The sequence below is a fragment of the Olea europaea genome, chromosome 12, assembly GCF_002742605.1.
Source record: "Olea europaea var. sylvestris chromosome 12, O_europaea_v1, whole genome shotgun sequence".
Lineage (NCBI taxonomy): Eukaryota > Viridiplantae > Streptophyta > Magnoliopsida > Lamiales > Oleaceae > Olea > Olea europaea.
The window spans coordinates 22,804,862-22,821,543 of record NC_036248.1 but is presented as its reverse complement, the minus strand read 5'-3'; the positions used below and the strand labels follow the sequence as shown (position 1 = coordinate 22,821,543).

The following is a 16,682-nucleotide window of genomic DNA, read 5'->3' as shown; positions in this document are numbered from 1 at the left end:
CGTGTTTAGACAGCAAAGAATGGGCATCTTTCAATTGATAGATCATCATCGATCCATACAAACTTGGGAAGAATTAAAGAGTCTATTGCTGGATCGATTTTGTTCCTCTTAAGAGGGTGCCAATTGGAAATTCTTTCCACTTCAAGAAGGCATAAGTCTTATTTTCTTCTCCAGAGGATGTTTTTGAAACATGAGTGTCGTCGAACAAGTAGGAGAACATGAAGATGTCAGCTAACAAAAGGGGTAGAAAAATATGTGAATGGGCTGACAAGTAGGGTTGAAATTCATACGGTAAAAGCTATGGGTCTAGTTTTGAAGATGGCCCAACAAGTGGACAGCGAAGATTCTCTTAATCAAGTCCACCGTGGGATAGACCTGAATAAAGTAAAATTAAATGGCCTAACCCCAGAACCCATCAAATTACTCCAATTTCAAACTCTGCCAATCCATCACAATCAGGTGATGACTTCAATTAGATCCGTCTATTCCAAAACAAAATTTCACTAATTTCAAACAGCCTTCCTGGGTTCAATTCCAAACAAAGATGGATAGAGGATTGTGCTATAGATGTGATGAAAATACACAGTAGAAAATCAGTATATTATATGCACGTTTTGGTAATTAGTGATTCAAGGGTGGCAAAGGAGGAAGATGAAGCCGAGGAAATTTGAGGGCTAAACAATGTTGTAGAAATCTCAATCAATTGAAAGATGGGTGATGGAGATCATGACAAGAATAAAGATAGATATATTTCAATTAGGATTTGATAATAAGAGTTTGATTCCAAATATATTCAGTCAGGTTAGATTACTTTTGATATTCTGAGATAATTATAGTTTATTAAAGGTTTGTTTCCTTTTTAACTTTTTTTTAGCTCTATAAATAGAAGGGCTTATTTATTATAATTCCTAACTTGATTATTTGAATAAATATTGATTTCTCTTTGCCCTCAATTCTTCTCTTCTTGGACCCCTTTTCTTTTTTAATCTTCGATTTTTCTTTAACAAGTTATACTCATCCTGAATCAATTTAGTATCAAAGCAATTCGTTTTCCTTTGGCCTAACATCCTTTATTCTCAAATTAAAAAAATCCACCTACCGTTTTCATTCCCTCCACCTATACCCTATCGCCTTCCACCACATATCAAGCCCTGTAACCATCAAAATCATGTAACCTTCTCATACAAATAAAAAAATCTTAGACAACACAAAATACAAGAATTCGTATAAAGAGCAGCTGCAGTAATTTTTAAGTTTCTTACTTCCCAAAAAATCGAAAAAATAGCAATCAATTCATTCATTAGTTGTTGTTAGATGTACAATATATGATAGGAGAGTAAGGTATTTATTATTCTTTATTACGTGTCTTATTGACTCAATTTTCAAACACATTAAAAAATGAGTTTTTGAACATTCATATAAAGATAATCGATTTGACTGACCATCATACTTGAATGAAAGTTATATTTTCAATGTAGAAAGATTATTTCCTTATTGGTGTCCATTCAAGCAATTGATATTGCAATCATTTTTTTCTACATGTCAGTCTTTAGTGTTAGTTTCTTGTGCTCCTCTCTTTATGCACAATCAATTGAAGGTTTTACGGAGTTGCTTTTTGGAGCCCCCTATTGATACTTGTTCATAAAGAGAGATCTTCCCCCTTGGTTAGATCATTTTATTGGGGATTATTTACGGATTCAATTGATATCACATGATTAGTCCAAATATTTGGATCTTAAGAAAGACTGCCCTCCTTGGGACAAGTTTAGATATATGTTATTGTGTAGAGTTCGGTATAGATATTTTACTCAAGACAAAAGATAGACCTTGGAGTATCAAGTTTTAGCCTACTTCGTTGGAGTTGAGTTCTCTCAGTTAAGGAGAAATGATGGGGATCATGACAAGAATAACGATAGATATATTTTAATTAGGATTTAATAATAAGAGTTCAATTTCAAATATATTTAGTCATATTAGATTAGATTACTTTTGATATTTTGAGATAAGTGATGCAGGATAAAGGAGGCAGCGAGAAAGTGGGAAGAAACTGGAGAGAATGGGGGAGAAATTGAAGAAGAAGCTGAAATTCAAGGGGAAGGGAGAGGAAGGAGATGTTGGCTGCAAGCCAAAACTGATTTCAATTCATCATAATCATTAACCGTCCCAACTACACCGCAAACTAAATTTAAATAGCAGAACAATACCCTAAAAAACCTCTAAAGAGAAAGGGCTTGGGTCAAACTCTTTATACAAGCCCAATAAAATATAAAACCTAAATAAATAGACATAAAACATACAACAACAAAGGATGTCCGCATCACTATAGTTTATTAGAAGTTTGTTTCCTTTTTAACTTCTTTTTAGTTCTATAAATAGAGAGGCTTCTTCATTATAATTCATAACTTGATGATATGAATAGAAATTGATTTCTCTTTTCCCTCAATTCTTCTCTTCTTGGACCCTTTTCTTTTCTTAATCTTCAATTGTTCTTTAACAAGTTATACGCATTCTGGGTCAGTGGGTCTCGCAACTTCGAGGACTATGGATTAACAACCCAATTAAGCAACCAGATTTTATTGTTATGTTTGATCATAGGGAAACCCTCTATTTTATTCAGAATACCCGGACTCTAAACTTTGGGAATTCCTTGTATAGGTCCAACAAGTTATGGGGTCTTCATGGGTACTATACTTATGGTATTCAAAACCAGGAAGATGGTTACATTTTCCGATCGAGTGATGGCTTTGGACGACAAGATGGAAAAAAATTTAATTCGAGTTACAGAATAGGCTTAAAATGATTAGATTTGATTTCGGCAAGATTGAGATGAAAATTTCTATGATGATGGAAATTTTTATGAGAATTTCTTTTTGCTGATTATTGGGGGGTTTGGACCTGCTGCCAGTGTCAGAAAATTGTGGCTGAGAAAAGGAGGAAAAGAGGTGACAAGGAATTATGGTTTGTAGCTGTCATGAATAAGGTTGATGCTCAGGCTGCAAAGGTTGAAATGCAATGTGTGGTGGTGTATAAATACAAATTGAAGATGGGGTGGGGTAAATCTGTCTCGATTCCTCCCCAAGCTCTTGCTGCTTCGCCTTTTGGACATATAGCCTTTAGTGGCAAGGACGATACTGATAAGATCCTGTTGAAGTTGCTGCAGAACTTGGTATGAATCCTGCTGTTGCTGTTCAATCACAGAATCAAGTGCAGAAATGAAGACAGAAACCAAAACACAAGGAGTCACTTGGAAAGCGTAATTGTATTTCTGTAATATGTAAATAGTACTCTAATGAAGAAGCTCTAACAGATGAGAATTGCAGCAACTATGTAAACTCTCTGTATCTCTATTTTGTTAAATAGTAAAAGATAGTTGGGTATTCGGGAGACCCAATACTCTCCCCTAGAATCCTAGATCATTCTCAATATTTTGCATGCCTTTCCCATTCTTTTCTCTTCTATTTATAGGCAATCCTTACTATGGCTTATTACATTTTTATCCCTCCTACCAACTTACTAGTGAACATTCTAGAATCTATTTTTATTAGGCTTTGTCATTACCCGCCGCCTTGAAATCCATCTTGTCCGCAAGGTGGGAATTGTTGCTGTCTTGGTCAATTAATCATGCAACCACCCCATTTTCCTTGCAAGAACTCCGGTCATGGTCACCACGGAGAATGGGCTTTTCAACCTTTCGAAGTGGACGGACCTACTCACTTATTATTTTCAAAATTATATATATTATTCTAAATTCTTTAGAGATGTCAGATTTTTGCAACAGAGACTTTGCATATGCAATAGGCGGAGCAAGCATTTTCTCCAGTTTTTTTACACATGCCCCCTTGTATTTGACAATAAGAAAATTGGAGGCTGTAACTTACTGGTAGGTTGAGCCTATTAAGTTTACTTCCATTTGGGCCGAACTTTAGTTGGGCTTGTTTCACAACCTCACTGCTGCCTTCCCCTGGTTGGGCCTATTCCAAAACCAAGCCCATATATTTTTTTATCTGAAATTCAGCCATCAATTCCAGCCCATTCTCTTTCCCTTTCTTCTCCGTTGTCGTCTTCTCCTCTAGCAATAGTCCTTGTTCATACACTTCCGTAGAAAAAGCAGCTAGGAACCGGGTTTGCTGGTGAAGTTCTAATCGATTTGAACATTGCTGCTGATCCGTATAGCTGCTGGTAAGGATTCTTCTCTGCTGCAACAGTAGATCTAATGGCTGCAGCTGGTGAATCTAATTTGGACATGTAAAGCTTGTAGCTAGTAGTTTCTGTGGTCTGCAGCATCAATTCACCAACCCACTTTGCTGAAATGAAGTTAGGTGTAGCTCCACAATCAATCAAGACTAATACTGACTGCCCCAAAATCAAACCCCTAATCTTCATGGTTTTTGGTGTGGTTAGTCGTCCCACATAATTGAGTGATATCATCCCTAATTCACCTACTCCGTCTCTTCATCGCCTTCTTGAACGTTCCATGGAACATCACCTTCTTCCTCTTGTACCACCAAAATCCTCAACTCTTTATTTCGACACCTATGACCTGGGTTGTATGTTACATCACATCGATAACACTAGCTTGTTCCCATCTTGAGATGAAGCTTGACGTCGATGAGTCTCTTAAATGGAGGAGCACCCTTTGTGACTGTCAGTCATTGGACTATGGTTGCTGCTGATTTTGGGTTGGTTTTGGTGTGTTGGGTGGATTATGTGGGTGAATTGAGTATGAAAAGGGGCTTGATATGAGTGTATAAGTGGGCTAAAAGCTGGATTTAAGTGGTTAGAATTATGTCTTATTTTATTTGGGCCAAAATTGAGTTGGGCTTGCTTCAGGAAGTCCTTCGAGTCTTCTCCCACTTGGTCCAACTTCATAGCCAAGCCCACCGGATCTTTTATGTGATCTCCAGCCCTAATTGTAAGCCCAGTTTCTTCCTGTTTCTTCATCGTTGTGGTCTCCATCTCCGCCTGATTCATCCAGATCAACCTCATCTCTTCTCCACAAGACCAGTCGGCCAGATTATCTCCAATAATCACTGGCGTTTTCATTCGACCTCAGTTTTCTACTTTCTCAGACTCCTTACGGGGAATACTTACAGCTTCACTATGGAATCTTAGAATTGGCAGTGCTTTCAGCCGGATTGTTTGTGAGTTCCTTTTTCTTCCTTTCCCCTTCTTGTCCATCCAATTTCTTCATCATTAAATCCAATTTCTCCATCACTGATGCCATGGCCCTATGAAATTCAGATTTTATGGACTCCATATCTTCCTGTAACTTGGATTGCAGTTCATCCATCCTTATTTCCAAATTATTAACCCGATCTTCTAATTTCCTTTCTTCAACAGATGTAACACCCCAAGGCCAGAATGGTTGCTCTGATACATTTGATAAGATCCTGTTGAAGTTGCTGCAAAACCTGGTATGAATCCTGCTGTTGCTGTTCAATCACAGAATCAAGTGCAGAAATGAAGACAGAAACCAGAACACAAGGAAGTCACTTGGAAAGCATAATCATGTTTCTGTAAAATGTAAATAGTACTCTAATGAAGAAGCTCAAATAGATGAGAATTACAGCAACTATGTAGAGTCGCTGTATCTCTATTTTGCTGAATAGTAAAAGATAGTTGGGTATTCGAGAGACCCAATACTCTCCCCCAGAATCCTAGATCCTTCTAAATATTTTGCATGCCTTACCCGTTCTTTTATCTTCTATTTATAGGCAATCCTTACTTATACCCTATTACATTTTTATCCCTCCTACCAGCTAGTGAACATTCTAGAATCTGTCTTTATTAGGCCCTATCAGATACATTTCCGCAATGGTGAACAGAGTCCTTTATCATGATAACCTTTAAGGGGAGATGGATACCGCGACCTCTATTGACAGCAAAAGGACCAGAACATGAAAAGGTGTCTGAGAGTACATGTGCTACTGGGAAAAACAAGTGAGTAGAAGTGGAACGAACATTGACTTGTACCCAAAGAGATGAATTTAAGGACATGCTGCATGTGTCGTCTTCAGAAAGAAGCCAGATTAAAGAAGCAATGGGGTTTTCCTTCGATAATGCTGATGTGGCTAGGGAGGTATTTGAAGTGCTAACAGAGCCCTTGACGCTTAAAGAGACTCCCATCCCAGCAGAAGTTGCATGACTCATGCTTGTTTATGACATTTTACATAATGGTAACGCTCCTAGACTAAATCTACATATTGCACCAAAATTGAAGGAACTCTACCAGACATTAAGGAAAGCTTTAATAATTTGTATGATGGTATAATAGGACAATTGACAGCTAATGCCCTTAAGGAACGAGTTCTGCAAGTTCTGAAAGTATGGGCTGACTAGTTTCTAATTTCAAATGCATATGTGAATGGGTTGTAAGCTACCTTTCTCCGCTTAGGTAGGTTGGGCGTGATTTCTTTCCATTCAATGGGTGGCGATGCCCCTGAGCTAGACAGGTCAGTTTCAATGGCACAATTGATGGGGTTAATATTAACCAAGATTCTGCATTAGCAATTGGGAAAGGAGCTTCCATGCAGGAGCTGTGGTGCTTGGCCCTTAATAAGCTAGAGATACGTTGCAGACAGAGTAGATTATCTCTTGTTAGTGGAAGAGAAATGATGGTTGCAAAGATGCAAGAAATTCCTCCCATACTTCCCCGATTTCCTCCGTGAGGACAAGGTATCTTTGGACCCGGGGGTATTGATAAGACTCTAAATTGGGTACACTTATTCTAGAAGAACCAAGAAGAATTGAGGACGATTTGGCAGCAACAGGATTCTGTTAACAGGGCAGCCTGATGTGTACAGAGTAGTTACAGGAGGGCTATAAATAGAGAGGAAGTAGGAAGGAATGAGGAGGCAAAACTTAGAGTAGAAGTGTGGTAGAGGAGAGTATTAGCCCTCTCAAACAGCTAATTGTTATTCCTTTTACTGATGTAACTTTGCCTTATTACAATCAAATAAATTGCTGTTTCTGTAATTCTCACAGAACCTTTACAATTCCAGCTAGTATCCTATCACAATGACTATAAAAGAGTAAGCTTATGGTGATCATCATGGAAATATAATGCATACCAAGGATGGTGTGTCTGGAAGGCTTACTCTTGGGAAACTAATAGGTTTGTCCAGGGTTGTACTGCCAGCTCCTTCTTTCCTATATCATGCATACCAGATGGCTGCGAGAAGACTTACTTTCAAGGCTGGTTAATTAATTAGTCAATATTTCCTAATTAAGTATTAATCCTGTGAAAAAGAAAGAGTAAGCAAACAACTGGACCCCTGCCACCCTCTCAAAATGGGATAAGCTTTAGTGCTTATGGTGAAGTTGATGCATCTTGTTTGGCTTTTACTATAAGAAACCTTAATGCAACCTGAACCCTTAAATACGAGGCAAAAAAGAAGAAAACTTCATATTAGATTTTGTTTCTCTGTAACTTGGAGAACGGTTACTACCTTACTTTTGTGAATTCTTCGATTTGGAGTAAATAATTGGACTAAAAGAAATTAGAAGTGTTATTGGCTATAAATTTAGTTGTGGTATTACCCCTTATTATGCTTTGGTACTTAGGCACTTAATTTGTGACCTTAGGTTGATAATGTGCATAAAGATAAGCTGTCATCAAATGTCATTAATGTGTATACCGCAATGATAGAATATGAATGAAGTACCATGATGTGAACATTAAGTAATATTTACTGCGAGGTTTGTCTGTTGAACTAGGAAATACCATCCATGTGCCTTAATAGAGATGTTATCCAACATTGAATTTGTTTAGAAAATCCTGTAACAGTAGCATATTGTCCTCCTTTTCTATGTTCTTGGGTTTTTCGCTAAATGCACGTTCTTTTACCAATCTTTTTATTAATACTATCATACGTTATGTAAAAACTCGAACTCCTAGAATATCTCATGTCCCATGTGATGATAAACATTGAAATTAGGGACTATTTTTCACATTGATTTCCCATCAAAAAGTTGTGTGTTTTCCTCTGATGGTAGCTTAATGAAGATGATCCTATAGATTACTTTTCTCCACAATCTGAATATTGTGTCGCTACATTTCTGTCTACAATCTGCTCTGTATTGTGTTTAATGCACAATTTTATTTTATTTTACTATTTTATTTTTTTATTTGGCATGGTTGTCCTTGTTTGGACATCCACAATATTGTCTTTATGATGCATCTTGTCTTGCTGTTATTTAGTGGAACTCTCATCTTTGTTCTGAACTTGTTCTTGTATAATATACCCATAATGTTAAAGGATTCCATTCTAGTCTTGTCTTTGCACAAAATGAAGTACGATATAAGTGTAATATCATCGGTAGGTTTCACAAGTTTTGATTGCAACCTCGGATCACATGATGTGTTATCACGAGCCACCACGAATATTATGGGGTTACCTGCGCATAATTCTCAGCTGTGTACAAGATACTGATAAAACTGCAAAATTTTCAGGGTCTTTTGCGATGAAGGTCAGTAGAGATTATCAGCACATGGACTTTGTATTGTTGCTTCATTTTTTCACCTTTCAACTGATGAAACTCACTGAACAAGTTGAGCTTTGATTTGTTCTCGTGTTTTCTATAATTTGGTGAAGGCCAAATTAGTGCAAGTTTGGCAAAGTTTAAATTATTTTAAGCTTGTCAAATATACTTATATGTACATTTTGTAGGATTTATATCATGTTATCCAACATATTGTTGGTACATTTCACATGGTTCGTGATTTATAAGCACTTACAAACATGACCTAGCAAGCACTTTGACTTGATTCGGTTAAAAAATTCTTTTTGGCAGTCATTTGGCCCTTATTTTTAAAATTTTTTTTTCTCAAACTCTTTTTGTATTATGTACTTTTTTGGATTCCCAAGTTTTATTAATTTTTAATTATATATTTCATTAATTTAAAATTTACTAAAAAAAAATTGATTTTTTGTAAAGCTAAACAGGAGCTTAGTTAATCGGCCAACTTGACCATTATTTTTTGCTGGCAGCAAAAATAAATATGCATTCCATATCCCTTTATTTGTATTATTTAAATTTTTTATTTCACTATATTTAAATATTTATTTTTATTCTTATATGTTAAGACATGCTTTTGATTGTATGAGATCGTTAGTTTTAGTTAAAATAAATGTCATTAATATTTTTAAAATGTTAGGAAATGAAAAACTCGTTTTATTCCTATAAAGATTTACAATAGTTAATTAATCAAGTATGTTATAGAAAAAGTTATTAAAGTTAACTAATACTTAATCAAATATTTTATAACCTTTGATTTAGTAGCATTTTCTCAAATTTATTTTATTATATATTTAGTTGCATTTGTCAAAATTTATTTTGCTTTTTCACAATAGCACATTAAGTTTAGCAAATTAAAGTAACATAACCGTAAAGGAAGTTGGCATCAAGTGTCTAAAGTCTATATTCTTTTTAGCTCCTTTATGTACTAAAGAAATATAGACGAAAAGTTTTTGGCACATATTTTTCAAGATATTTTTGAAGTATGCGTGGTTAAAAAGTGGAAAAAATAGTAAGTTGTACATAATGTGGTTGAAAATGATTTCTTTATAAAATTAATTTTAGAAAAATGTGTTCCAAACAATTGGAAATAAGAATCTATAATATATTGTCAAGAAAGAATCTTTTTTTTTTTTTGGACGATTGTAGCCTTACTACAATTCAATTATTTAATATCTTACTTTTCGTTTTTCAATATGTAATAAATACTACAAAATCATTGTCATATATGAATTTCGTGTTATTAATTCTCAAGTAATTCTAGATTCAATAAATATTCACTTGATGAATCTTGATTTACATGAGTCAGAATTATTATAGATGAGTTTATTTAATGGATATTTAAAATCCTTTATTAGCAATTAATTTCTATGTACAAACTATAGTATAAAAAGAGGATAAAGCCATGAGTACAAGAAATTCTTGACAGAATTTCTATCGATATTGATGTGGTCACAGACGATTGAATTTTTTTATTTTTTTTTCTTTTTCTACATTCCAATCAATTTTTGCCATGTGTTGCCTGTCAAAAAGTTTTTGTTAAATTTTTCTGTAATTCATGATTGATAAAAAGATTGCTAATTTGTATTATTTCATCATCACAAAAAATTTGAATCATAGAAATTGATTTTAAAAGTATAATTTTCTTCTGTTAGATTTCTATCCTAAATTTTATTTTTTTTAATTTGTTTGAGACTAATCAAATCTTCCCAACAAATTGATATCAAATATTACTTTTATAACATTTATAAAGTATTTCAAAATAAACGTACAATGCACGATCAACTCTGACTAGTCTATAAAAAAAAGGGCAAAATGCAATGTGAGTCAATTTTGAGTGTAGCTGTATCCAGATTATTTTTCTTTAGCCCTTGTTTGAGATCCATATTGTGGGGAACGTCTTTTAGCATAATGATTTTTTAGAGAATGTGTGGTTAAAAAATAAGAAAATATTTTGAATTTATGTATAAAATTATTTTATATAAGAATGTGTGGTAAAAATGATTTTTGAAAAAAAAGAAATTGAATTTTTGTTTTAATTAGATTATACAGTTTCCATTTTATTTTATGTAAAATAAAATAAAATTTAGTCACTCAATTACAATCAGATGCAAGCAAATCACCAAACTTCGATTTGCTTGCAAATATAATACTTTATTAACGCACGGAATATATTTGAGAAAGGACACATGTATAAAAGAGGTGGTACTTTTTCAACTCTCTCAAAATGGAATCCTTTCCATTTTCCAAGTCGATGCAACATGTCCATTCAACATATTGTACAATTAAAGTGTTAAAACATGGTTCTAGTTCAAATGTTTTTTCCCCTTCTTTAAGAAATTTGTCTTTTTATGAGTTTTACTTTGTTGTGATGTGAACATACAAATCAATCATCTATCAGTCGACATTCAAGTCAACATTTTACATTAGTTAAACTTGACAAATTAGTGACCAAATTTGAAAGCAACTCAAAAGCATGTACTTTAATTAACATACCAATATCAACATATTGTGTACGTTAGTTAATGAGTAATACCATTAATAATCAACTATTACAGCAATCATCACATGTAACTTGTAATTTGAAGAATTAACTTGTTATTTGAGGCAACAGAATTATAGAAAATTAATGTCTCATGTTACAAGATAACTACTATGAGCCACTACTGATTATATTATTATACGAAATAAATTGAAAAAATCTGATGCATCTCGAAAAATCAAAACCAAGACTAGGAATTTTTGAAGAACAAGATCAACGTAAAATAGTTATTTGGGAACTGTTTCAAGCAAATGTGCATTCCCTCTTTTTTTTTTTTTTTTTTTTTTTTTTTTTTTTTTTTTTCCTTTTTTTTGAATCAATGACTATGAATAAATAATAGCACCCTTAATTAATTGTCTGATCAAAGGATCAACTCATCAACCCCGAAAACTAGCGAATTCTTCATAGAGCTCAAAAAAGTACAGCTCATGTCTAGTTAACTTTCCTATCCACTACAGTTTAATCCTTCTAACTACTACGAAACATTTCAGGCTCCCAGAAGAAGACCTATCGAGCCATGGCTAGCAAAGTTGATCTGGAACCAAATGGCAGACAAGCAAACACACCATAAAAATGGCGTTCCCCACCATTTTCTTGCAGCGAATTTCGACCACTGATCCTGTTTTGATCAGTCCCACCATTAACAACAAATGGAAGAAGTTGTACAAAGGTCCCACGGCCTTTTCCATCAGGCAGATATAGTAATCAATACGATATCTTCTTGCACATGACTCATTTCCGTTTCTGGGCCAGTAGCTTCACAAATCAACAAATCAAAGTATCATAAATTAAGACTCAGTAACCAAATTGTACATTTATTACAGTCATCGCCTATCCAGACCGTTAGTTATGTGCAGAATTTTTGAAGGGACCCACTGGATCACTATCCTCAGGATGCCATTCATGGAAGCAAACAGGCCTCAGTACAGCCAAAACTAGCTTTCTGTACCAGCTTAGCATGCAATGGACTTGCACCACATACCATGTAGCCTTGTCTCAAAGGGGTATTGGTAATCCATAATTGTGGAATGTTCTGATTCGTCCGTCCCAGCCTGCAGTAACAATAACTAGACCCCACAAATGCGAACTTGATGAACTCTGATAAGAGTTCTTGAAGAGCTTGTATTGAGATCTACACAGTGGAGATGTCAGGACTCGAGGACTAGACACGGGAAGCTTTTCCTCTGGCCAAGTTGCAGATCCCCTGGGGTTCGACTCCAGTAAAAACTCTTGGCTCAAAAAGAATCGAGTGGACGCTGAGAAAGGCAATGAATTAATTGAATTTTTGTCAAGGCTTGATATGAACCTGTTCTCTGGATTCTCAATACTCATGCCGGACCAAGGTATTGCAACAGACGCATCAGAAGAGAAATACTCAAACGATCTAATGGCTTTTGGATGCGAAGCAGAAGACACTACTTTATCAATGTAGTTCCACACGTAAACATTAGAATCCTCAAATGCCGATACAATATGTTTTCCATCTGAAGTGAATAAAGCAGAAATTTGGTTTCCCGAATTTCGTAATCCTAGAGTCAGAAATAAAATCAATATAATTCAATAACAGGATAAGTTATATTCCTTTAAAGAATGACATGACATCATCACAGAAAACAAAACCAAGAAGAAATAAGCAAATACCTCTATATTTCCCAATCACATTCGTCCCATCAAGGATTCTGACTTGTGAATCAGTACATGCAACCAATACTTTGCTGGGGTCTTGTGGAGAAAACTGCATTCACAGAATATCAAGATCAGGACAAACTTTCCAATAGCATTTAAGCGACAAGGTAACAAAGCCAGAAGGGAAAAAAAAAAAAAAAAAAAAAGTTTAACCTGGAAGCCAGTTATCCGTTTGCAGGATGATTTCTTATTCGTTAAGCACATCTGAGCTCCCAATTGAATATGATCATCTGATACAAGATACAGGGCCATTAACCGATACTAGTCCCCATGGATAAATTTCAATTTTGGGGCTAATTTATATGACGTCTCCCAAACAAGACTTGGAAATTAATTTGCTGCATTTCTCATTGTACTTATACTTAAACATCATGCAACACTGCACACATGCAGCTGACTTTTGTGAACGCAAATGCAAACACTTCAATGCTTGCCAGGGTACAAACATAAAGAGAGTAGAAAGAGTGCAGTTCAACAGAAGAATGGAGATGAAGAGGAAGTTATTCAGATTCAAGAAAGTCGAATTGGAAGTCAATATTAGATTGCACCAGTCCCCTTAAGGCATTTAAAATCAATGTTGTAAAAACCGACCTGGCCCAGCCGGTTCAACCAGATAAAACGGGAACCGGGACCACAACCGGGTTGGCTAGGCCTTGAGAACCTTAGATTTAAAAACCGCCTTTAAAACCAGTGACCCGCCCGGATTTTAAAAAACCTTTGACCTGCATCCAGTTTTTCCGGTTCAAAATTAATGAATTTTAAAACAATTAAAACCCTTGTTTTTTAATATTTTCAGACTTTCAAACTTCTCCTCATTCTTCCATGCTGAGTGCCGACTCTGTGAATGTCGTCATCTTTTGAAGACTCTTGACCATTGTATTTAATTATTTTTATTAATTTTGTGCATGAATGCTTGTTATAGTTTTTGTGATTTCGAAAAACTTGTTTTCATTTGCTGTTTTTTTGTAAAATTATTAATAAAAAAAGGGGTGGATCCCGGTTCGACCCCGGTTCCTTGACCCTTCCCCTTTTCCGGGTCGATGGCCGGGTCAATTTTTAAAACATTGTTTAAAATAATACACTGAAAATGTATAAACTTCGGAGTTCAGCATTTCGAAGTAAAGGACTAGCAGAGAATCAAGCAGGAATTCCATGTAAGTACCTGATATATTAAAAAAGCGACAGGTACCTGTAATTAAGCCAATAATACCTCCCTATATCACAGGCCAAACATTGCTAATTAGTATGACCGATAAATCTTTGAAGCCACATTCTGTTTAAAACAATTAAAATAGCAGCATCAATAAACCTGCCCATTTGGACGATAAGATACTGCAGTGATTATATCCTTTATTTGAGCCCAGTCAACGACTTGACAACCATTGATCGTCCAAATGCGAACCTTTCCATCTATTGAACCACTGATGAAGTAATCATCATTCACAGGGTTAAATTGAATGCAAGTCACTGCATTGTATCACATGATTTTTTAGCCAAAGAAATCAGTAATTCCGAAAAAACTTCAGTTTCATGTTTGATGTTTTCTCCAAATAAGTCTATTTTCCAAGGTTCTAAAACAAAGATCATGCAGCCAGGTACGTACCATAATCACTATGCACGAAGACCTTGAGGCACCGATCAACTCCAACTCGCCACAAACGAACAGTTTTATCAACTGATGATGAAAGCAGACACTGCAGAAAAAAAGTTAAAAAAACATAATCCAATCTGACCAATTTAAAAATTATAATAAATTTGCAGATTGTTAACTTACATTATTTGTTGACCATGAAAGATCCAAGATCTCTCCATCATGCCCTTGGAACACTTGCAAGGGCTTCTCCAAAATTCGGAATACCTTTGGAGGAAATATGATACACGCAGAGTCTGATGTTTTTCCAAGATTCTTGAATTTGTTAGCTTCATCTTTCTCTCCCATGAGAGGTGCCAATTCAGAAAGACGATTAACTGAAAAATATATGCAAGATGGATCTGCATCAGGAATGTCAATATTATCTGACCTCTCATCTTCCACCACTTGCCAAATGCGCACAAATTTATCTTCACCAGCACTAGCTAGATATTGCCCATCAAGACTGAATTTCATTGTTAATATGGACCCCTCATGGGCCTGAATATCTTGTCCTGTAAAAAGAGCTGAAAGTTCCTTTAACCTCTTCTGACAATGGTGAACCCTGACTCTTTGAACTCTAGAGCTCTGAAGTTTGCTGGAATTATTGGATGGAAGAATATTATCTTTCTGACCCATACTCATTAAGCGCCTCATGGAATGCAATCTACTCAACCATTTATCTTTCATTTTATTCATTATTCTCGAAGTATTTTCATTAATTTGCTGTAGCAAGGGAGACGATTGAGAAGCATTCACAAACTCCGTTGCCGTCAGAAATTGGCTTAACTCACCATCTTGAAGATTACTTAGCTTGCCATCCTCTCCAATATCATCTACATTACTTCCACTTGCACCATCTGGATACCCAGCTCTACATACAAATTCTTCACTTGAAACAAACCCACTCGACAAATCAAAAGCATCACTGGACCAACTTGATGCAGAAGATTGGCTTAAAGAAAATTTATCCTCAGGAACTGAGGTTCTAAGTACAGCCCCACAATTCTCCATAATTCTCCCGACATCTCCTTTGAAGGCGTGGTGGTTTTCAGAATCGTCGGATACGTTATGTAAATTGTGTCTTAACTTATCCGGGCTCAATCCCATCCATCTAATGAATTTCCTACGTCGCTCTGTAATGCTTTGAGGACTCCTCATCCATACATCATATTCACAAGTATTACTCCTAGGGAACCCATAACTCGGTTTGGATTCTGCTGCAATGTGCTCTGAGGCATCAAAGAATTGAGATTCTTCATCGTTGTCACTGAAGCTACCCATGATTTCTTGAGTTCAACCCATAAAAACCTGAACCCCACCTCAAGAAATCAACTTCCCAAGCCGGAACCACGAAATGTGCTCAGTGCGTTCCAATATAAAACCTTTCACAACAATGAAAACAGAAGTAAGCTTTTAACAAATAACTAAACCAACAACAAATAAGACAAAAATAAGCAATGCTCCAGCAAGAACATGAAACAAATACTACTGATAATAACATACAAAAGGCAATAGATACAACATAAATCCAATCCACACCCATTGAACCTGGTATCACATATAGTAAAACTCCCCACCATAGAACGTAACTGTTCTGCCTGCATATTATAAAATATAAGATGAAAAACGAACCACACCTTTCCAACAAAAAATTAGCAAAATCCAAGAGAATATTAGCCCAGAAAAACGAAAACCCAACGATCAAGATGACGACATTGTGCCGTACAGAACAAATTGATTACAATTCGAGTAATGAATAAACAAAAGAGTGTTTACAATTTACAAATATCAGCAACATTGACATTCCTGCACAAGAAGAAGAAAAAGGAAAGATGAAAATTTTAAAGGACATAAAAGAATTGCTCACATGGGTTTCGTTTAATTTTATGAGACTGAGGGGCCAAGAAACCAAAATTCGTTTTCGGTGGCTCTCTCTAGGAAGGAAGCAGAGAAGAGAAGTGACCATTAAATTTATAGGAAAGAAATAATTGCAATTAATGGAAAATCCAGAGGCCAAAAGAGGGAAAATTTGTGAAAACTAAAATAAGAAAAAACAAGAATTCCTTGACATCCGTGAATGGATTTGCAGAGAAGCCATTTAAGCCCGTTAGTTGGCATTAACAGGTTTTGGAATAGGAATTTTTTTTGAAGAATTGTGTTAGTGAAAAGTGGAAAAATAAATAAATAAATTGAATTTACGTATAAAATATTTTATTGCATGAATATGTGGTTAAAAATGAGGTTTAAAAAAAATTGAGCTTTGAAGAATTGGAGATCAAACAAAGGCTTAGTCTTGGTTTGATT

General features: G+C 35.3%; 1 protein-coding gene and 1 pseudogene across 8 annotated transcripts; one reads left to right on the top strand and one right to left on the bottom strand.

Annotated features, from left to right (window-relative positions):
- The first annotated feature begins 5,416 nt into the window (after window positions 1-5,416).
- LOC111406795 lies at window positions 5,417-8,263 on the top strand (annotated as a pseudogene).
- Window positions 8,264-11,385: 3,122 nt separating this feature from the next.
- On the bottom strand, window positions 11,386-16,478 carry LOC111406108 (WD repeat-containing protein YMR102C-like). Of its 8 annotated transcripts, XM_023035322.1 has the most exons (9): window positions 16,246-16,478; window positions 15,927-15,976; window positions 14,520-15,760; window positions 14,349-14,439; window positions 14,055-14,212; window positions 13,908-13,959; window positions 12,899-12,975; window positions 12,701-12,794; window positions 11,386-12,588 (listed from the first exon to the last, which is right to left on the bottom strand). In XM_023035322.1, exons 3-9 carry the CDS (start codon window positions 15,657-15,659, stop codon window positions 12,056-12,058), a joined length of 2,145 nt encoding a protein of 714 aa, XP_022891090.1. In that variant the 5' UTR covers window positions 15,660-15,760; window positions 15,927-15,976; window positions 16,246-16,478; the 3' UTR covers window positions 11,386-12,055. The 8 variants fall into 8 exon arrangements, with proteins under 8 accessions (XP_022891090.1, XP_022891085.1, XP_022891086.1 ...); XM_023035317.1 differs by having other exon boundaries at window positions 15,882-16,478; XM_023035318.1 differs by having other exon boundaries at window positions 15,927-16,478.
- Between the last annotated feature and the right edge of the window lie 204 nt (window positions 16,479-16,682).

What these genes read in the sequence shown, in the direction of transcription:
- LOC111406108 (XM_023035316.1), bottom strand. Translation starts at nt 15,659, where the DNA reads ATGGGTAGCTTCAGTGACAACGATGAAGAATCTCAATTCTTTGATGCC. An exon ending in CTTCGTGCATAGTGATTATG is followed by an intron (nt 14,213 to 14,348) that starts GTACGTACCTGG and finishes GATACAATGCAG; the next exon opens with TGACTTGCATTCAATTTAAC. An exon ending in TCGCTTTTTTAATATATCAG is followed by an intron (nt 12,976 to 13,907) that starts GTACTTACATGG and finishes ATCTTGTATCAG; the next exon opens with ATGATCATATTCAATTGGGA.